The following is a 21,275-nucleotide window of genomic DNA, read 5'->3' as shown; positions in this document are numbered from 1 at the left end:
TCCCAGCTTTCATTATCATCTATGCTCTCCCATCTTTCATTATCATCATCTATGCTCTCCCATCTTTCATTATCATCATCTATGCTCTCCCATCTTTCATTATCATCATCTATGCTCTCCCATCTTTCATTATCATCATCTATGCTCTCCCATCTTTCATTATCATCATCTATGCTCTCCCATCTTTCATTATCATAATCTATGCTCTCCCAGCTTTCATTATCATAATCTATGCTCTCCCAATCTTTCATTATCATCATCTATGCTCTCCCATCTTTCATTATCATCATCTATGCTCTCCCATCTTTCATTATCATCATCTATGCTCTCCCATCTTTCATTATTATAATCTATGCTCTCCCATCTTTCATTATTATCATCTATGCTCTCCCAGCTTTCATTATCATAATCTATGCTCTCCCAGCTTTCATTATCATAATCTATGCTCTCCCAGCTTTCATTATCATAATCTATGCTCTCCCAGCTTTCATTATCATAATCTATGCTCTCCCAGCTTTCATTATCATAATCTATGCTCTCCCATCTTTCATTATTATCATCTATGCTCTCCCATCTGTCATTCTTATCAGCCATGCTCTCCCATCTTTCATTATTATCATCTATGCTCTCCCATCTTTCATTATTATCATCTATGCTCTCCCATCTTTCATTATCATCATCTATGCTCTCCCATCTTTCATTATTATCATCTATGCTCTCCCAGCTTTCATTATCATAATCTGTGCTCTCCCATCTTACATTATTATCATCTATGCTCTCCCATCTTTCATTATTATCATCTATGCTCTCCCAGCTTTCATTATTATAATCTATGCTCTCCCAGCTTTCATTATTATAATCTATGCTCTCCCATCTTTCATTATTATCATCTATGCTCACCCATCTTTCATTATCATCATCTATGCTCTCCCATCTTTCATTATCATCTTCCATGCTCTCCCAGCTTTCATTATCATAATCTATGCTCTCCCAGCTTTCATTATCATAATCTATGCTCTCCCAGCTTTCATTATTATCATCTATGCTCTCCCAGCTGTCATTATTATCATCTATGCTCTCCTATCTTTCATTATCATCATCTATGTCCTCCCATCTTTCATTATTATCATCTATGCTCTCCCATCTGTCATTATCATCATCTATGCTCTCCCATCTTTCATTATCATCATCTATGCTCTCCCATCTTTCATTATCATCATATATGCTCTCCCATCTTTCATTATTATCATATATGCTCTCCCATCTTTCATTATCATCATCTATGCTCTCCCATCTTTCATTATTATCATCGATGCTCTCCATCTTTCATTATCATAATCTCTGCTCTCCCATCTTTCATTATCATCATCTATGCTCTCCCAGCTTTCATTATTATCATCTATGCTCTCCCATCTTTCATTATTATAATCTATGCTCTCCAATCTTTCATTATTATCATCTATGCTCTCCAATCTTTCATTATTATCATCTATGCTCTCCAATCTTTCATTATTATCATCTATGCTCTCCCATCTTTCATTATTATTATCTATGCTCTCCCATCTTTCATTATTATAATCTATGCTCTCCCAGCTTTCATTATCATCATCTCTGCTCTCCCAGCTTTCATTATTATCATCTATGCTCTCCCATCTTTCATTATTATCATCTATGCTCTCCCATCTTTCATTATTATCATCTATGCTCTCCCAACTTTCATTATTATCATCTATGCTCTCCCAGCTTTCATTATTATCATCTATGCTCTCCCAGCTTTTATTATTATCATCTATGCTCTCCCATCTTTCATTATTATCATCTATGCTCTCCCATCTTTCATTATTATCATCTATGCTCTCCCAGCTTTCATTATTATCATCTATGCTTTCCCAGCTTTCATTATTATCATCTATGCTCTCCCAGCTTTCATTATTATCATCTATGCTCTCCCATCTTTCATTATCATCATCTATGCTCTCCCATCTTTCAATATCATCATCTATGCTCTCCCATCTTTCAATATCATCATCTATGCTCTCCCATCTTTCATTATTATCATTTATGCTCTCCCAGCTTTCATTATTATCATCTATGCTCTCCCATCTTTCATTATCATAATCTATGCTCTCCCATCTTTCATTATCATCATCCATGCTCTCCCAGCTTTCATTATCATCATCTATGCTCTCCCAGCTTTCATTATTATCATCTATACTCTCCCATCTTTCATTATCATAATCTATGGTCTCCCATCTTTCATTATCATAATCTATGGTCTCCCAGCTTTCATTATTATCATCAATGCTCTCCCAGCTTTCATTATTATCATCAATGCTCTCCCATCTTTCATTATTATCATCAATGCTCTCCCATCTTTCATTATTATCATCAATGCTCTCTCATCTTTTATTATCATAATCTATGCTCTCCCAGCTTTATATATTATCATCTATGCTCTCCCATCTTTCATTATCATCATCTATGCTCTCCCAGCTTTCATTATTATCATCTATGCTCTCACATCTTTCATTATCATCATCTATGCTCTCCCATCTTTCATTATCATCATCTATGCTCTCCAAACTGTCATTATCATACTCGATGCTCTCCCAGCTGTCATTATCATCATCTATGCTCTCCCATCTTTCATTATTATCATCTATGCTCTCCCAGCTGTCATTATCATAATCTATGCTCTCCCATCTTTCATTATTATCATCTATGCTCTCCCATCTTTCATTATCATCATCTATGCTCTCCCATCTTTCATTATTATAATCTATGCTCTCCCATCTGTCATTATCATCATCTATGCTCTCCCATCTTTCATTATTATCATCTATGCTCTCCCATCTTTCATTATTATCATATATGCTCTCCCATCTTTCATTATCATCATCTATGCTCTCCCATCTTTCATTATTATTATCGATGCTCTCCCATCTTTCATTATCATAATCTCTGCTCTCCCATCTTTCATTATCATCATCTATGCTCTCCCAGCTTTCATTATTATAATCTATGCTCTCCCAACTTTCATTATCATCATCTCTGCTCTCCCAGCTTTCATTATTATCATCTATGCTCTCCCATCTTTAATTATTATTATCTATGCTCTCCCATCTTTCATTATTATCATCTATGCTCTCCCAACTTTCATTATTATCATCTATGCTCTCCCAGCTTTCATTATTATCATCTATGCTCTCCCAGCTTTTATTATTATCATCTATGCTCTCCCATCTTTCATTATTATCATCTATGCTCTCCCATCTTTCATTATTATCATCTATGCTCTCCCATCTTTCATTATTATCATCTATGCTCTCCCAACTTTCATTATTATCATCTATGCTCTCCCATCTTTAATTATTATTATCTATGCTCTCCCATCTTTCATTATTATCATCTATGCTCTCCCATCTTTCATTATTATTATCTATGCTCTCCCATCTTTCATTATTATAATCTATGCTCTCCCAGCTTTCATTATCATCATCTCTGCTCTCCCAGCTTTCATTATTATCATCTATGCTCTCCCATCTTTCATTATTATCATCTATGCTCTCCCATCTTTCATTATTATCATCTATGCTCTCCCAACTTTCATTATTATCATCTATGCTCTCCCAGCTTTCATTATTATCATCTATGCTCTCCCAGCTTTTATTATTATCATCTATGCTCTCCCATCTTTCATTATTATCATCTATGCTCTCCCATCTTTCATTATTATCATCTATGCTCTCCCAGCTTTCATTATTATCATCTATGCTCTCCCAGCTTTCATTATTATCATCTATGCTCTCCCAGCTTTCATTATTATCATCTATGCTCTCCCATCTTTCATTATCATCATCTATGCTCTCCCATCTTTCAATATCATCATCTATGCTCTCCCATCTTTCAATATCATCATCTATGCTCTCCCATCTTTCATTATTATCATTTATGCTCTCCCAGCTTTCATTATTATCATCTATGCTCTCCCATCTTTCATTATCATCATCTATGCTCTCCCATCTTTCATTATCATCATCCATGCTCTCCCAGCTTTCATTATCATCATCTATGCTCTCCCAGCTTTCATTATTATCATCTATACTCTCCCATCTTTCATTATCATAATCTATGGTCTCCCATCTTTCATTATCATAATCTATGGTCTCCCAGCTTTCATTATTATCATCAATGCTCTCCCAGCTTTCATTATTATCATCAATGCTCTCCCATCTTTCATTATTATCATCAATGCTCTCCCATCTTTCATTATTATCATCAATGCTCTCTCATCTTTTATTATCATAATCTATGCTCTCCCAGCTTTATATATTATCATCTATGCTCTCCCATCTTTCATTATCATCATCTATGCTCTCCCAGCTTTCATTATTATCATCTATGCTCTCACATCTTTCATTATCATCATCTATGCTCTCCCATCTTTCATTATCATCATCTATGCTCTCCAAACTGTCATTATCATACTCGATGCTCTCCCAGCTGTCATTATCATCATCTATGCTCTCCCATCTTTCATTATTATCATCTATGCTCTCCCAGCTGTCATTATCATAATCTATGCTCTCCCATCTTTCATTATTATCATCTATGCTCTCCCATCTTTCATTATCATCATCTATGCTCTCCCATCTTTCATTATCATCATCTATGCTCTCCCATCTGTCATTATCATCATCTATGCTCTCCCATCTTTCATTATTATCATCTATGCTCTCCCATCTTTCATTATTATCATATATGCTCTCCCATCTTTCATTATCATCATCTATGCTCTCCCATCTTTCATTATTATTATCGATGCTCTCCCATCTTTCATTATCATAATCTCTGCTCTCCCATCTTTCATTATCATCATCTATGCTCTCCCAGCTTTCATTATTATAATCTATGCTCTCCCAACTTTCATTATCATCATCTCTGCTCTCCCAGCTTTCATTATTATCATCTATGCTCTCCCATCTTTAATTACTATTATCTATGCTCTCCCATCTTTCATTATTATCATCTATGCTCTCCCAACTTTCATTTTTATCATCTATGCTCTCCCAGCTTTCATTATTATCATCTATGCTCTCCCAGCTTTTATTATTATCATCTATGCTCTCCCATCTTTCATTATTATCATCTATGCTCTCCCATCTTTCATTATTATCATCTATGCTCTCCCAGCTTTCATTATTATCATCTATGCTCTCCCAGCTTTCATTATTATCATCTATGCTCTCCCAGCTTTCATTATTATCATCTATGCTCTCCCAGCTTTCATTATTATCATCTATGCTCTCCCATCTTTCATTATCATCATCTATGCTCTCCCATCTTTCAATATCATCATCTATGCTCTCCCATCTTTCATTATTATCATTTATGCTCTCCCAGCTTTCATTATTATCATCTATGCTCTCCCATCTTTCATTATCATCATCTATGCTCTCCCATCTTTCATTATCATCATTTATGCTCTCCCATCTTTCATTATCATCATCTATGCTCTCCCATCTTTCATTATTATCATCTATGCTCTCCCAGCTTTCATTATTATCATCTATGCTCTCCCAGCTTTCATTATCATAATCTATGCTCTCCCAGCTTTCATTATCATACTCGATGCTCTCCCAGCTTTCATTATCATAATCTATGCTCTCCCAGCTTTCATTATCATAATCTATGCTCTCCCATCTTTCATTATTATCATCTATGCTCTCCCATCTTTCATTATTATCATCTATGCTCTCCCATCTTTCATTATTATCATCTATGCTCTCCCATCTTTCATTATCATCATCTATGCTCTCCCATCTTTCATTATCATCATCCATGCTCTCCCAGCTGTCATTATCATACTTGATGCTCTCCCAGCTGTCATTATCATCATCTATGCTCTCCCATCTTTCATTATTATAATCTATGCTCTCCCAACTTTCATTATCATCATCTATGCTCTCCCAACTTTCATTATCATCATCTATGCTCTCCCAACTTTCATTATCATCATCTATGCTCTCCCAACTTTCATTATCATCATCTATGCTCTCCCATCTTTCATTATCATCTATGCTCTCCCAGCTTTCATTATTATCATCTATGCTCTCCCATCTTTCATTATCATCATCTATGCTCTCCCATCTTTCATTATCATCATCTATGCTCTCCCATCTTTCATTATCATCATCTATGCTCTCCAAACTGTCATTATCATACTCGATGCTCTCCCAGCTGTCATTATCATCATCTATGCTCTCCCATCTTTCATTATTATAATCTATGCTCTCCCAACTTTCATTATCATCATCTATGCTCTCCCAACTTTCATTATCATCATCTATGCTCTCCCATCTTTCATTATCATCATCTATGCTCTCCCAGCTTTCATTATCATAATGTATGCTCTCCCAGCTTTCATTATTATCATCTATGCTCTCCCATCTTTCATTATTATCATCTATGCTCTTCCATCTTTCATTATCATCATCTATGCTCTCCCATCTTTCATTATTATCATCTATGCTCTCCCAGCTTTCATTATCATAATCTATGCTCTCCCATCTTTCATTATTATCATCTATGCTCTCCCATCTTTCATTATTATCATCTATGCTTTCCCAGCTTTCATTATTATCATCTATGCTCTCCCATCTTTCATTATTATCATCTATGCTCCCCCATCTTTCATTATCATCATCTATGCTCTCCCATCTTTCATTATCATCATCCATGCTCTCCCAGCTTTCATTATCATAATCTATGCTCTCCCATCTTTCATTATTATCATCTATGCTCTCCCAGCTGTCATTATTATCATCTATGCTCTCCCATCTTTCATTATCATCATCTATGCTCTCCCATCTTTCATTATCATCATCTATGCTCTCCCATCTTTCATTATTATAATCTATGCTCTCCCATCTGTCCTTATCATCATCTATGCTCTCCCATCTTTCATTATTATCATCTATGCTCTCCCATCTTTCATTATTATCATCTATGTTCTCCCATCTTTCATTATCATCTATGCTCTCCCATCTTTCATTATCATCTCTGCTCTCCCAGCTTTCATTATTATCTATGCTCTCCCATCTTTCATTCTTATCAGCCATGCTCTCCCATCTTTCATTATTATAATCTATGCTCTCCCATCTGTCATTATCATAATCTATGCTCTCCCATCTTTCATTATTATCATCTATGCTCTCCCATCTTTCATTATCATCATCTATGCTCTCCCATCTTTCATTATTATCATCTATGCTCTCCCATCTTTCATTATTATCATCTATGCTCTCCCATCTTTCATTATTATCATCCATGCTCTCCCAGCTTTCATTATCATCATCTATCCTCTCCCATCTTTCATTAATGTAATCTATGCTCTCCCAGCTTTCATTATTATCATCTATGCTCTCCCAGCTTTCATTATTATAATCTATGCTCTCCCATCTTTCATTATTATCATCTATGCTCTCCCATCTTTCATTATCATCATCTATGCTTTCCCATCTTTCATTATCATCATCCATGCTCTCCCAGCTTTCATTATCATAATCTATTCTCTCCCAGCTTTCATTATTATCATCTATGCTCTCCCAGCTGTCATTATTATCATCTATGCTCTCCTATCTTTCATTATCATCATCTATGCTCTCCCATCTTTAATTATTATAATCTATGCTCTACCATCTGTCATTATCATCATCTATGCTCTCCCATCTTTCATTATTATCATCTATGCTCTCCCATCTTTCATTATTATCATATATGCTCTCCCAGCTTTCATTATCATCATCTATGCTCTCCCATCTTTCATTATTATAATCGATGCTCTCCCATCTTTCATTATCATAATCTCTGCTCTCCCATCTTTCATTATCATCATCTCTGCTCTCCCATCTTTCATTATTATCATCTATGCTCTCCCATCTTTCATTATTATAATCTATGCTCTCCAATCTTTCATTATTATCATCTATGCTCTCCCATCTTTCATTATTATTATTTATGCTCTCCCATCTTTCATTATTATAATCTATGCTCTCCCATCTTTCATTATCATCATCTCTGCTCTCCCAGCTTTCATTATTATCATCTATGCTCTCCCATCTTTCATTATCATCATCTATGCTCTCCCATCTTTCATTATTATCATCTATGCTCTCCCATCTTTCATTATTATCATCTATGCTCTCCCATCTTTCAATATCATCATCTATGCTCTCCCATCTTTCATTATTATCATCTATGCTCTCCCAGCTTTCATTATTATCATTTATGCTCTCCCATCTTTCATTATCATCATCTATGCTCTCCCATCTTTCATTATCATCATTTATGCTCTCCCATCTTTCATTATCATCATCTATGCTCTCCCATCTTTCATTATCATCATCTATGCTCTCCCAGCTTTCATTATCATAATCTATGCTCTCCCAGGTGTCATTATCATAATCTATGCTCTCCCAGGTGTCATTATCATAATCTATGCTCTCCCAGCTTTCATTATCATAATCTATGCTCTCCCAGCTTTCATTATCATCATCTATGCTCTCCCAGCTTTCATTATCATAATCTATGCTCTCCCATCTTTCATTATTATCATCTATGCTCTCGCATCTTTCATTATCATCTATGCTCTCCCATCTTTCATTCTTATCAGCCATGCTCTCCCATCTTTCATTATCATCATCTATGCTCTCCCATCTTTCATTATCATAATCTATGCTCTCCCATCTTTCATTATCATCATCTATGCTCTCCCATCTTTCATTATCATCATCTATGCTCTCCCATCTTTCATTATCATCATCTATGCTCTCCCATCTTTCATTATCATCATCTATGCTCTCCCATCTTTCATTATTATCATCTATGCTCTCCCATCTTTCATTATTATCATCTATGCTCTCCCAGCTTTCATTATTATCATCTATGCTCTCCCATCTTTAATTATTATTATCTGTGCTCTCCCATCTTTCATTATTATCATCTATGCTCTCCCATATTTCATTATCATCATCTATGCTCTCCCATCTTTCATTATCATCATCTATGCTCTCCCATCTTTCATTATCATCATCTATGCTCTCCCATCTTTCATTATAATCATCTATGCTCTCCCATCTTTCATTATAATCATCTATGCTCTCCCATCTTTCATTATAATCATCTATGCTCTCCCATCTTTCATTATCCTCTATGCTCTCCCATCTTTCAGGATTATCATCTATGCTCTCCCATCTTTCATTATTATCATCTATGCTCTCCCAGCTTTCATTATTATCATCTATGCTCTCCCAGCTTTCATTATTATCATCGATGCTCTCCCAGCTTTCATTATTATCATCTATGCTCTCCCATCTTTCATTATCATCATCTATGCTCTCCCATCTTTCATTATCATCATCTATGCTCTCCCATCTTTCATTATCATCATCTATGCCCTCCCATCTTTCATTATCATCATCTATGCCCTCCCATCTTTCATTATTATCATGTATGCTCTCCCATCTTTCATTATTATAATCTATGCTCTCCCATCTGTCATTATCATCATCTATGCTCTCACAGCTTTCATTATCATCATCTATGCTCTCCCATCTTTCATTATTATCATCTATGCTCTCCCATCTTTCATTATTATCATCTATGCTCTCCCATCTTTCATTATCATCATCTATGCTCTCCCATCTTTCATTATAATCATCTATGCTCTCCCATCTTTCATTATAATCATCTATGCTCTCCCATCTTTCATTATAATCATCTATGCTCTCCCATCTTTCATTATCCTCTATGCTCTCCCATCTTTCAGGATTATCATCTATGCTCTCCCATCTTTCATTATTATCATCTATGCTCTCCCAGCTTTCATTATTATCATCTATGCTCTCCCAGCTTTCATTATTATCATCGATGCTCTCCCAGCTTTCATTATTATCATCTATGCTCTCCCAGCTTTCATTATCATCATCTATGCTCTCCCATCTTTCATTATCATCATCTATGCTCTCCCATCTTTCATTATCATCATCTATGCCCTCCCATCTTTCATTATCATCATCTATGCCCTCCCATCTTTCATTATTATCATGTATGCTCTCCCATCTTTCATTATTATAATCTATGCTCTCCCATCTGTCATTATCATCATCTATGCTCTCACAGCTTTCATTATTATCATCTATGCTCTCCCATCTTTCATTATTATCATCTATGCTCTCCCATCTTTCATTATTATCATCTATGCTCTCCCATCTTTCATTATCATCATCTATGCTCTCCCATCTTTCATTATCATCATCTATGCTTTCCCAGCGTTCATTATCATAATCTATGCTCTCCCAGCTTTCATTATTATCATCTATGCTCTCCCATCTTTCATTATTATCATCTATGCTCTCCCAGCTTTCATTATCATCATCTATGCTCTCCCATCTTTCATTATCATCATCTATGCTCTCCCATCTTTCATTATCATCATCTCTGCTCTCCCACCTTTCATTATCATAATCTATGCTGTCCCATCTTTCATTATCATAATCTATGCTGTCCCATCTTTCATTATCATAATCTATGCTCTCCCATCTTTCATTATCATCATCTATGCTCTCCCAGCTTTCATTATTATCATCTATGCTCTTCCATCTTTCATTATTATCATCTATGCTCTCCCAGCTTTCATTATTATCATCTATGCTCTCCCAGCTTTCATTATTATCATCTATGCTCTCCCAGCTTTCATTATTATCATCGATGCTCTCCCAGCTTTCATTATCATCATCTATGCTCTCCCAGCTTTCATTATTATCATCTATGCTCTCCCATCTTTCATTATCATCATCTATGCTCTCCCATCTTTCATTATCATCATCTATGCCCTCCCATCTTTCATTATCATCATCTATGCTCTCCCATCTTTCATTATTATCATGTATGCTCTCCCATCTTTCATTATTATCATCTATGCTCTCCCATCTTTCATTATCATCATCTATGCTCTCCCATCTTTCATTATCATCATCTATGCTCTCCCATCTTTCATTATCATCATCTATTCTCTCCCATCTTTCATTATCATCATCTATGCTCTCCCAGCTTTCATTATCATAATCTATGCTCTCCCAGCTTTCATTATCATAATCTATGCTCTCCCAGCTTTCATTATCATAATCTATGCTCTCCCAGCTTTCATTATCATAATCTATGCTCTCCCATCTTTCATTATTATCATCTATGCTCTCCCATCTTTCATTATTATCATCTATGCTCTCCCATCTTTCATTATTATCATCTATGCTCTCCCATCTTTCATTATCATCTATGCTCTCCCATCTTTCATTATCATCTATGCTCTCCCATCTTTCATTATCATCTATGCTCTCCCATCTTTCATTATCATCTATGCTCTCCCATCTTTCATTAGCATCACCTATGCTCTCCCATCTTTCATTATCATCATCTATGCTCTCCCATCTTTCATTATCATCATCTATGCTCTCCCAGCTTTCATTATCATCATCTATGCTCTCCCAGCTTTCATTATCATCATCTATGCTCTCCCAGCTTTCATTATCATCATCTATGCTCTCCCATCTTTCATTATTATCATCTATGCTCTCCCAGCTCTCATTATCATCATCTATGCTCTCCCATCTTTCATTATCATCATCTATGCTCTCCCATCTTTCATTATCATCATCTATGCTCTCCCATCTTTCATTATCATCATCTCTGCTCTCCCAGCTTTCATTATCATAATCTATGATCTCCCAGCTTTCATTATTATTATCTATGCTCTCCCATCTTTCATTATTATCATCTATGCTCTCCCATCTTTCATTATCATCATCTATGCTCTCCCATCTTTCATTATCATCATCTATGCTCTCCCATCTTTCATTATCATCATCTATGCTCTCCCATCTTTCATTATCATCATCTATGCTCTCCCATCTTTCATTATCATCATCTCTGCTCTCCCAGCTTTCATTATCATCATCTATGCTCTCCCAGCTTTCATTATCATCATCTATGCTCTTCCATCTTTCATTATTATCATCTATGCTCTCCCATCTTTCATTATTATCATCTATGCTCTCCCATCTTTCATTATTATCATCTATGCTCTCCCATCTTTCATTATTATCATCTGTGCTCTCCCATCTTTCATTATCATCATCTATGCTCTTCCAGCTTTCATTATCATCATCTATGCTCTCCCATCTTTCATTATCATCATCTATGCTCTCCCATCTTTCATTATTATCATCTATGCTCTCCCAGCTTTCATTATTATCATCTATGCTGTCCCAGCTTTCATTATTATCATCTATGCTGTCCCAGCTTTCATTATTATCATCTATGCTGTCCCAGCTTTCATTATTATCATCTATGCTCTCCCAGCTTTCATTATTATCATCTATGCTCTCCCATCTTTAATTATTATCATCTATGCTCTCCCATCTTTCATTATTATCATCTATGCTCTCCCATCTCTCATTATTATCCTCTATGCTCTCCCATCTTTCATTATTATCGTCTATGCTCTCCCATCTTTCATTATTATCGTCTATGGTCTCCCATCTTTCATTATTATCGTCTATGCTCTCCCATCTTTCATTATTATCATCTATGCTCTCCCATCTTTCATTATTATCATCTATGCTCTCCCATCTTTCATTATTATCATCTATGCTCTCCCATCTTTCATTATTATCATCTATGCTCTCCCATCTTTCATTATTATCAACTATGCTCTCCCATCTTTCATTATTATCAGCTATGCTCTCCCATCTTTCATTATTATCAGCTATGCTCTCCCATCTTTCATTATTATCAGCTATGCTCTCCCATCTTTCATTGTTATCAGCTATGCTCTCCCATCTTTCATTGTTATCAGCTATGCTCTCCCATCTTTCATTGTTATCAGCTATGCTCTCCCATCTTTCATTGTTATCAGCTATGCTCTCCCATCTTTCATTATTATCAGCTATGCTCTCCCATCTTTCATTATTATCAGCTATGCTCTCCCATCTTTCATTATTATCAGCTATGCTCTCCCATCTTTCATTATTATCAGCTATGCTCTCCCATCTTTCATTATTATCAGCTATGCTCTCCCATCTTTATTTTAAATCCTCATCACTTGCATTGTGGTCTGTTGTCTAAAATATAAGATTTGGCCGATGACAATATCTTCTTAAATATCAAAGCCGACTTCTGTCTGTATCAACTTTACTGTTCTTTTCTGTATATCATATCAGCAATAAAAATAAGTTCCGGACTTAGGAGAAAATAATAAATTCCTTCAACCTTTTGTCAAACAGGTTAGGGTTAATGTTACTCAGGCATGCAGCATTGTTATACTAATAATAATAAACTACTACTAATAATAAATTACTACTACTACTAATAATAAACTACTACTAATAATAATAAAATACTTATAATACTGTACGTGTAAACTTTGGTAGTTTCTGTACCTTGGTAATAAACCAAAAATAACGATTAAATTATTTTTTTGAACTCTTCTAATTATATTATAATTTATGTATCCAGTGTTGCTCAATTTTTTAAATAAGTTTGTATAAAAACTTTTCCCATTTTTGAACATGATTGACAGAAAGAAAAAGTAATCATGAGCCATTTGACCTAGTTTCAATGTTGGTTTTTAAAAATTTATACAAGAATGTAAATTTTTATTTGATTTGCACTAAATTGGTCCCTAAACTTGCATTCTCATCACGATTCTTATTTAATATATATAACTCAAGTCAAATAAAGTAAACTATTATCTTTCTTCATGTGTATATATTAGTGTTTATTTCCAAACCGCTGAAAAGAGTGTGATGAAAAATGTTCAGTACCCGAAAGAACAATCTCTCTCATTCCTGCAACAAAAATGTATTTTTTACATGCGTCCACAAATTTGCCAAGCTTTGTTTCAGATTGAACTTACATTTTTATCGTTGAACAAAAGGAGATATATTAGTGTTGGTGTGATATATTAGACAAGGTTTGTTCTGATCAAAGCTGCACATCAATGTGTCTCTGGATATTTATCTCTTGTCTATTCTTTTTGTGCTAAGTATTGCACTTTCTATCTCATCTTTATCTGGAGCTTCTCATTAAAGGAACTTCTTTTTCTTCCATTTCACTTTTACCTCTATGAAAAGATTTCATTTGACGATCGCTTGGAGCAAAAGTTCTGAGGTTCAATAAAGCGATCAAAAACTCAATGTTTCCGAAATGTGAAGATTACAAGTAGAAATGTGCATTAATAGCTTAGAATTTTGCGTGAACTTTTGTCCTTTGTCAACTCGAATATTGGATCAAAGTAAAACTACATATAAATGTTTTAGCAAGAATATTTTTCCTTTAATTTTTTATTATTATTGTTATGGCTAAAGATTATATAATAAATACCGAAATAAATCAAAATGAGTATTTTTAATATGCGTTTAATTTTTAAGATGCATGTTTAGCAAATATAATGGTTATTACTAGAAGAATCAAGTTTTCTTCCTAAAAAAACACAAATATTTTAATTTCTATTTTTTTTTTTTTTTTTCACAGGTGATGGTATTTTTGCTTCCACTGATATCACTCGGACATTATTCCAGATTTATTCACAGCATTTCAAAAAATGAATTTTTTTTTCACTTCATGATACCTACTTTTATACATTCGTCATGATTAAATGACAAACTTTTATACATTCGTCATGATTAAATGACAAACTTCATGTTTAAATCTGCTTCATGCCTTTTGAATTGATGCCTAATAGGAATTTTTTTTTTCCAACAACATTTGTTAAAAAGGTTAATTGATATTGTTGCAGATTGCCGAGTTCAAGTTTGGTCACCATTGTTGCCAGTTGTGGGGGATGGCAACTTGTGTTAAAAAATTTATAAAATAGTTGGATTGTACTTTGGCCTTAAATAACCGAAAAACAGTTGATACGCCTTAAAACTGACAACACAAAATAAAATCATAAAAAATGTTTAACTTATATATGGTCATGAACTGAATCGATGTTGCATAGCAGGTTTGTGGTGGAGAATAGTTATGCATCTCCTACTTTTGGTCGATGCAAGAGATCTTGCTGTTTTTTTAAGTTCAGTTGTTGGTTCTCTCATCAGATCTTGGACTATTTATGTCTGGAAATTTCTTTATTAAATGTAACTTTCTTCTCCGATATGGATTAAAATAAAACATTTTTAACTTTAAAGTTGAAATAAAACCTACATGGTTTTATGTGCAGATACATTCTGTGTGTCAGTGGGAAACTAGAATGAACACCTCTTCTATCTGCATGCTCTCTGAAAAGTTCCAATTTGTGTCGTATGAATTCACTCTTTAATTACCATTATCCCCAGATCCACTGCAACCCCCAACTACTAGTAGTACTAGTCACGTTTCCATTTACAAGTTAGCAAGAGTATACACATACAATACAAATATTTGAAAATAATTGCATGAAACGAATTACGGAGAAATTGATATCCTGAATATTTAAAAAAGTTAAACATAAAAAGCTTTTATCAAAATGATTCGATTCAGAATTCAGTAATTTTGCAAACAGAAATGAAATCAAACTTCTACTAAGTCCCACATCGTATGCCAAACCTGCAGCCTCTTTCGCATTGCTGTGCTTATTTTTTAATATTCATAGAATGTGCTCCGCTAAGCTTACTTGTATACCCGCAATGTAAAAACCTAACTCTGACTCGCAGCAAAATCACACATTCTTCTCTGGAGGTCCCTAGATGCTAAAAGGTTTTTTATTCTAATAAACTATTTGCCTTTGGAATCTCTGTTGCTTGACTGAACGAAATTTAAATGTAATGTTAACAAGTATGTTAGAAAACAAAACTTCAAAAAATTAAAGAAAAAATGGCAAATCTTCCCAGGTAATTATTGAATTTTTCCTAAATGCACAAATACTATTCTTCTGCGGAATCCTTAATGTTTCCCATGCCACACTTATATTTCTGATGCACATTTTAATTCAAAAATTAAATAAAAACAATATCATTCAGTTATTAAAACAATTCATTACAATTTATAAAGAATATAAATTAAAACTTATTTTTCAACTATTCACTGCACTTAATAACTGGAGTGTTACGCATAATTTGGCTGACATTTTTATTATGCATTTATTTGTTTGAACCAAACTTTCTCAAGTTTAAAGGGGATTTGTTTTTGACATGTACATTAATTTTTGAAAATTTCTTTTGCCCATTTTTCATCATACATCTACAATCCTCATCGCATCCTTAATTTCAGCTCAAGCTCAAATCGTTTGTAAATTGTAGATTGAAGATGCAAATTTGTAAACTTTGAATAACAAATGTTGAGAAAAAAGTAGCTGATTTGTGCATGATAGCTGAATGCATCAAAATTAATACAATATTAACAATTTCTTATTTTACTCTATTTCAGAAATTAAGATATAGTTTTTTCAATATTGAATTTTTATTAAAAGATAACTGCAAACATTTTTTTAAACATAAAATAAACAACTGAGCCAATACCAAAACTTTGAGTGACAGTGCCTACTTTAGTAAAACTTTTATTAATTATAATTATCATAATGGATATTTTCTGTCTATTTTAACCAAAAATCTTGTATTATTTAAAAGGATGCCTAAAGCATCATAAAAAAAACTGATCGTTAGCATCACCTTTTACATGATATTCTGCATTTTGGTTGCAGTGAAATCTTTATGAGTGTGACTCCTCAAAATGTAAAGGGCCATTGTCATAGAAAAATAATACATATACATTAAATAACATGGAATTGTAACAATTTTGCTTATTACAAGATTTTTATGTTGACAGCTTTACTATCAAAGCAAATACATTCATTTGAAAAATGTGTTGTTGCAATTTTATGCACACTTCCCTTGATGTGTGAACTAGATATGTGAGCAGAAAATGTATTTCAGTGTTTACATAGCAATTCTTGCTAAAAATTTTAACTGATATTCCAATTTTATATTTTTAATAGCAGGCTGCCCAGCATTGCCTGGTTGTAAAATATTCTTAAATATGATATTTTGATTAATGCAGATTTCATATTTATTATATTATATTGGACCCAATATAATGATTTTAAAAAGTTAAAAAAAAAAAAATGATTCGTGCGCCACCACCAAGAATCAAAACCAAAATGTTTAGCTTATGATTTACTTTGATGTTAATGACTTTACTATGAAGACATGTTTACTGCAAAGCTAAAAATACAACTTTGTTATAGATGAGTCGTTGAATTGCATTTATCTGCAAAAGGCCTAGTTAATTTGCATATTCTTTTAAACATTCATTTTAATTAATTCCATATTAGTTTTTTTTCGTTTTTCTCATGAGATGATCATCATTACATGTATTATCATACAGATATTCTATATGATTTATACTTGCGTAATATTTGCATAAAAAGCTTATATTAAACACAAACCTCTTTCTATATATTTATGTATGCATATATATTTTTGTTTAAAAAATTGTGCCTACTAAACTCTTCAGTCAGATTTTTGTCTACAGACATGAAACTTCATATATAGAGTATCAAACCCATGTAAAACTTTATATTTAGGTTTTAGCCGGGGAAATCGGTGTGAAAATTAAAAAATGAAATTGCCAAGTGAAGATCAAACATGAACCAATAGCTATTATGTCACACATGCATAGTCGTAATGCTTTTGCAGATAAATGCAATTCAACGACTCGTATATAACAAAGTTGTATTTTCTTTTTAACTAAATAGAAAAAGGGGGTTTTAATATGAACATCAATACACAAAAACATATTTATAGGAGTATAGATTGTGCAGGAAAATAACATTTCAAATTTTAGTGAAAACAAAGTAATACTTGTTTTCACTAAAATTATTTTATTTTGTTAAAATTATCAAAATTTCTTTACTTTCCAAACAAAGTAGCATTGGTTCTTCTTTATTATTATAGTGAAATTAAAAAATTGAAATATTCTATTTCAAGTGAAACCAATGGTAACTAATGAATTTTCATGTCATAATGAAAATATCCAAAAATTACAAAAAATGAAAAGTTTTCAAGAACAATTTGTAAAAATGAAGTTTTGCTAACTTGGTCAACGATTTTCAGTTTTCAGAAAATATTTATTTTCCTTGTGAATTTTTTTTTTTTTTGTTTTTTTTTTTGCATAACTGAATTTTCACTAATTGTTTTCAAAAACTATTTTCATTAATAATTTTCTACCTTATCTTTTTTCATAATATTTGAATATGTTCATTACTGTGACATCAAATTCAATATTTTAATTTTTGAATTTCGCTACAATAACAAAGAACTGTAGCATGTTATTAGCAAGAGATGATAACTTTTGATGAAATTTAATGATTCTTCAACGAAAAGTCTGAATGACTAACGTTAAAATGTAACAATTCTACCAACCTTTTCAACACGCATACATGCAGATTAAGCACACTTTTGTCTTTGCCTTTCATACGGACATCAGCACAAACATTTTGTGTATTGTTACAACTGAAGTAAATTTAGATTTAGGCTCTTGCACTGAAAAAATTGTCATCTGAAATCCTAGTGAGCAAGATTCGTCGAACTGTCAACCGGTTGATGATAAACGATTTTTACAAAAATTTTACAGATTTTTAGCTACTACTAACATGATTATATTTATGGCTGTCTTTCTAATTTTTCTTTTATAAAAGTCGATCTTTCCTCAAATTTTCTAAATTACTTTTATAAAATTCAATAAAATGCGTTTCATTTTTTTTATTATTTCCTTCAATCTGACATTTGTCTATAAAAAAATAAAAAATTTAATAAAGCATTTTCACACTTTTTACTAATAAAATAGACGTTACATTTTTTTCACATGAAAATATAATTTTCATTTTAAGAACAAATAGTATTCTGCAAATATACAAGTATTTCTGTGTGTGTGTGTATGTATGTATGTATATATATATATATATACATACACACACACACATGTAATAGTGTCAAACTACACACTTATAGCAAGTGAGCTACACAAACATTTGTTTCTTTGTACTAAAAGAATTTACTGGGCTTGTCGGAATTCCTTCAATGGAATTAAACACTTCTGATAAGTGTATATTTTTTTTTTACTACTGCAGTACTGAGTAGTTATACATACATGAGGGTGTTTAAAACGTGGAAGAGCTGAGATATAAGCTCAGTTTTTTTTTTGGTGGGGGGTTCAATGAAGCTTATTTACACCAAATAAATAAATGAAATTCCTATTTCAGTCACGTAAATTATTTAGTGAAATGAGTTTTGACATTGCACGTAAACTTTTAATTATTAAAACCATATTTTTAAAAGAAATGGTACTTATGAAGAGAAGGTATTGTGCTATATTTTTAATAGTATTTACAAGTTTTATGGCATCTTTTGTTTGTTAAATTGTTAAGCAAAAGTACAGAATGGTTACAAAACACTATTCCCATATTAAGACTAGGTTTCTAAATAATAACGTTATTATTTAAGCATGGTGCCTTCTCTGCATAAAAGTGAAATAATAAAACAAGTCATATTGTTATGACTTGTTTTATTATTCATCATGAAAGAAATAAAATTGACATTGTTGAAAAAATTTAATCATCTTTTTTGAACTTAGTGCAAGAGCCATCTATAATGTCAGTTACAGATCCCTGATAGATGATATTTTGTATATCACTGGTGTAAAAATTAATTTTCTTTACCTATCCGAATATTTTATTTCCTTTTTTTCTCAATTGTAAAATAAGTTTTTGTGTATATTATTTATAAAAAAAAATACTTGACAACATGAAAACAAATAAAAAAAGAAGTCTTCCTCACGTGTATATTTCAATTTTTAGTAGGCGTATATGATATTCACCTTCCACCCTTCTTTATTTGATGCTTCTCAGCAAGTACAGCAGTTAAAATTCTAATTTTATCTTATTCAACTTTGTCTAGAAAAGTAATATTTAAAGTTTAAGTGTTTATTTAAAAACTTGCAAATTCTCATTTATTGAAATAAAACCAGAATCATATTTACTGTAATTGAAATGTCTTTTTTGGAGCAAAATAAATTTCCAAAGGTTTTATTAAAAAAAAAATTCCATGAACAAATAAAATTGAACAATATTTTGAAAATTTGAAAGAAAAATCAAAAATTGTGAAGGCTGTGTCATATGTCATTTTTCATCTTTTATTTCAATTGAGTATTTTCACTTAAAACTAAACAAAATTGTTGACTTTTGAAGATTTCAAAGTTAGTTTATCAAGATTATTCGAAAGTATTGTAATTACCCTTTGTTTTTCCCTTTAAAAAACTTTTTCAAATTGTCTTTCTTTTTTTAAATGGGACTTTTTTTTTTTTTTTTTTTTTTTTTTTTTCACCAGAAATCAAAAAACAAAAGAAAATAAAATTTTATTTGACTGATTTGAGCAGCATGGTCATTTATGTTTCAATTTTTTGGATGTCTCACTTATTTGATATGAATGACTTGTTTTTATATTAATATTCTTAATCATATGAATTCTTTTTATGAACCATTTATGCTGCATCACAACCACACGGTTCGATCTATTCTCATGCTTTTCATCATAAATTGTTCCTCGTGCAATTATACAAAAATTTTTTTTCTAATTTAAGGAGTAGAAATATCAAATCACAACTTCTCAAATTAGGAATACCCATGATTTGATATTTCTACTAGTGTTGGGACAATTCCTGAATTTCTTCCGATTCCAGGAAAATGTTGATTAATGATTCCGATACCAAGTACGATTCTGATTCCCGTGAAATTGTTGTTTTGAACCCTACCATTATATAATCAAAAGTTTTCGTGTAGCAAAAAAATTTGGTACAGCGCAAAAGTGGAAATACACTTAAGGGAATTTCGAAAACGATTTGATTTTTTTCATAAAATTTCTTTCATTGAAGATAAAAGTCAAAACAAATATTTTAACCATGAATTAAACATGCACCATGAAATTAATAACAATCAATTTCAGTTTTTTTATATGTTAAAAAATATAAAGAAAAAGGGCGGATATACACGAATGCTACCCCTGTAGCGAAATACGCATCGGCTCCAATGTTGTACGTTGTTCAACTGAGGGAGAAGTTATTTTTACAAGGAGAGAATTTTTACATGTGTGACCTAGTTTTTTTTTTTAAATTTATTTTGGCTTGAAATTTGCGCATGATTTTTTTTTATGATTTTTTTTTTTTTTTTTTTTTTTTTCCGGAGT

The 21,275-nt window shown here is 32.5% G+C and overlaps 1 protein-coding gene across 1 annotated transcript in view; it reads left to right on the top strand.

The window, feature by feature from the left end:
• LOC145295991 (peroxisome assembly protein 26-like) overlaps positions 1–15,263 on the top strand; it is a 62,065-nt gene extending 46,802 nt beyond the window's left edge. Inside the window, exon 5 of the mRNA XM_080141963.1 lies at positions 14,593–15,263. Coding sequence (XP_079998089.1) covers positions 14,593–14,666 — 74 coding nt within the window. The 3' untranslated portion in view covers positions 14,667–15,263. The remainder of the gene's footprint in view (positions 1–14,592) is intronic.
• Positions 15,264–21,275: the final 6,012 nt, after the last annotated feature.

Source organism: Euprymna scolopes, chromosome 2 (assembly GCF_053919585.1).
Source record: "Euprymna scolopes isolate OS-2025 chromosome 2, ASM5391958v1, whole genome shotgun sequence".
Taxonomy (NCBI): domain Eukaryota; kingdom Metazoa; phylum Mollusca; class Cephalopoda; order Sepiida; family Sepiolidae; genus Euprymna; species Euprymna scolopes.
This window is presented reverse-complemented; position numbering and strand designations above follow the sequence as displayed.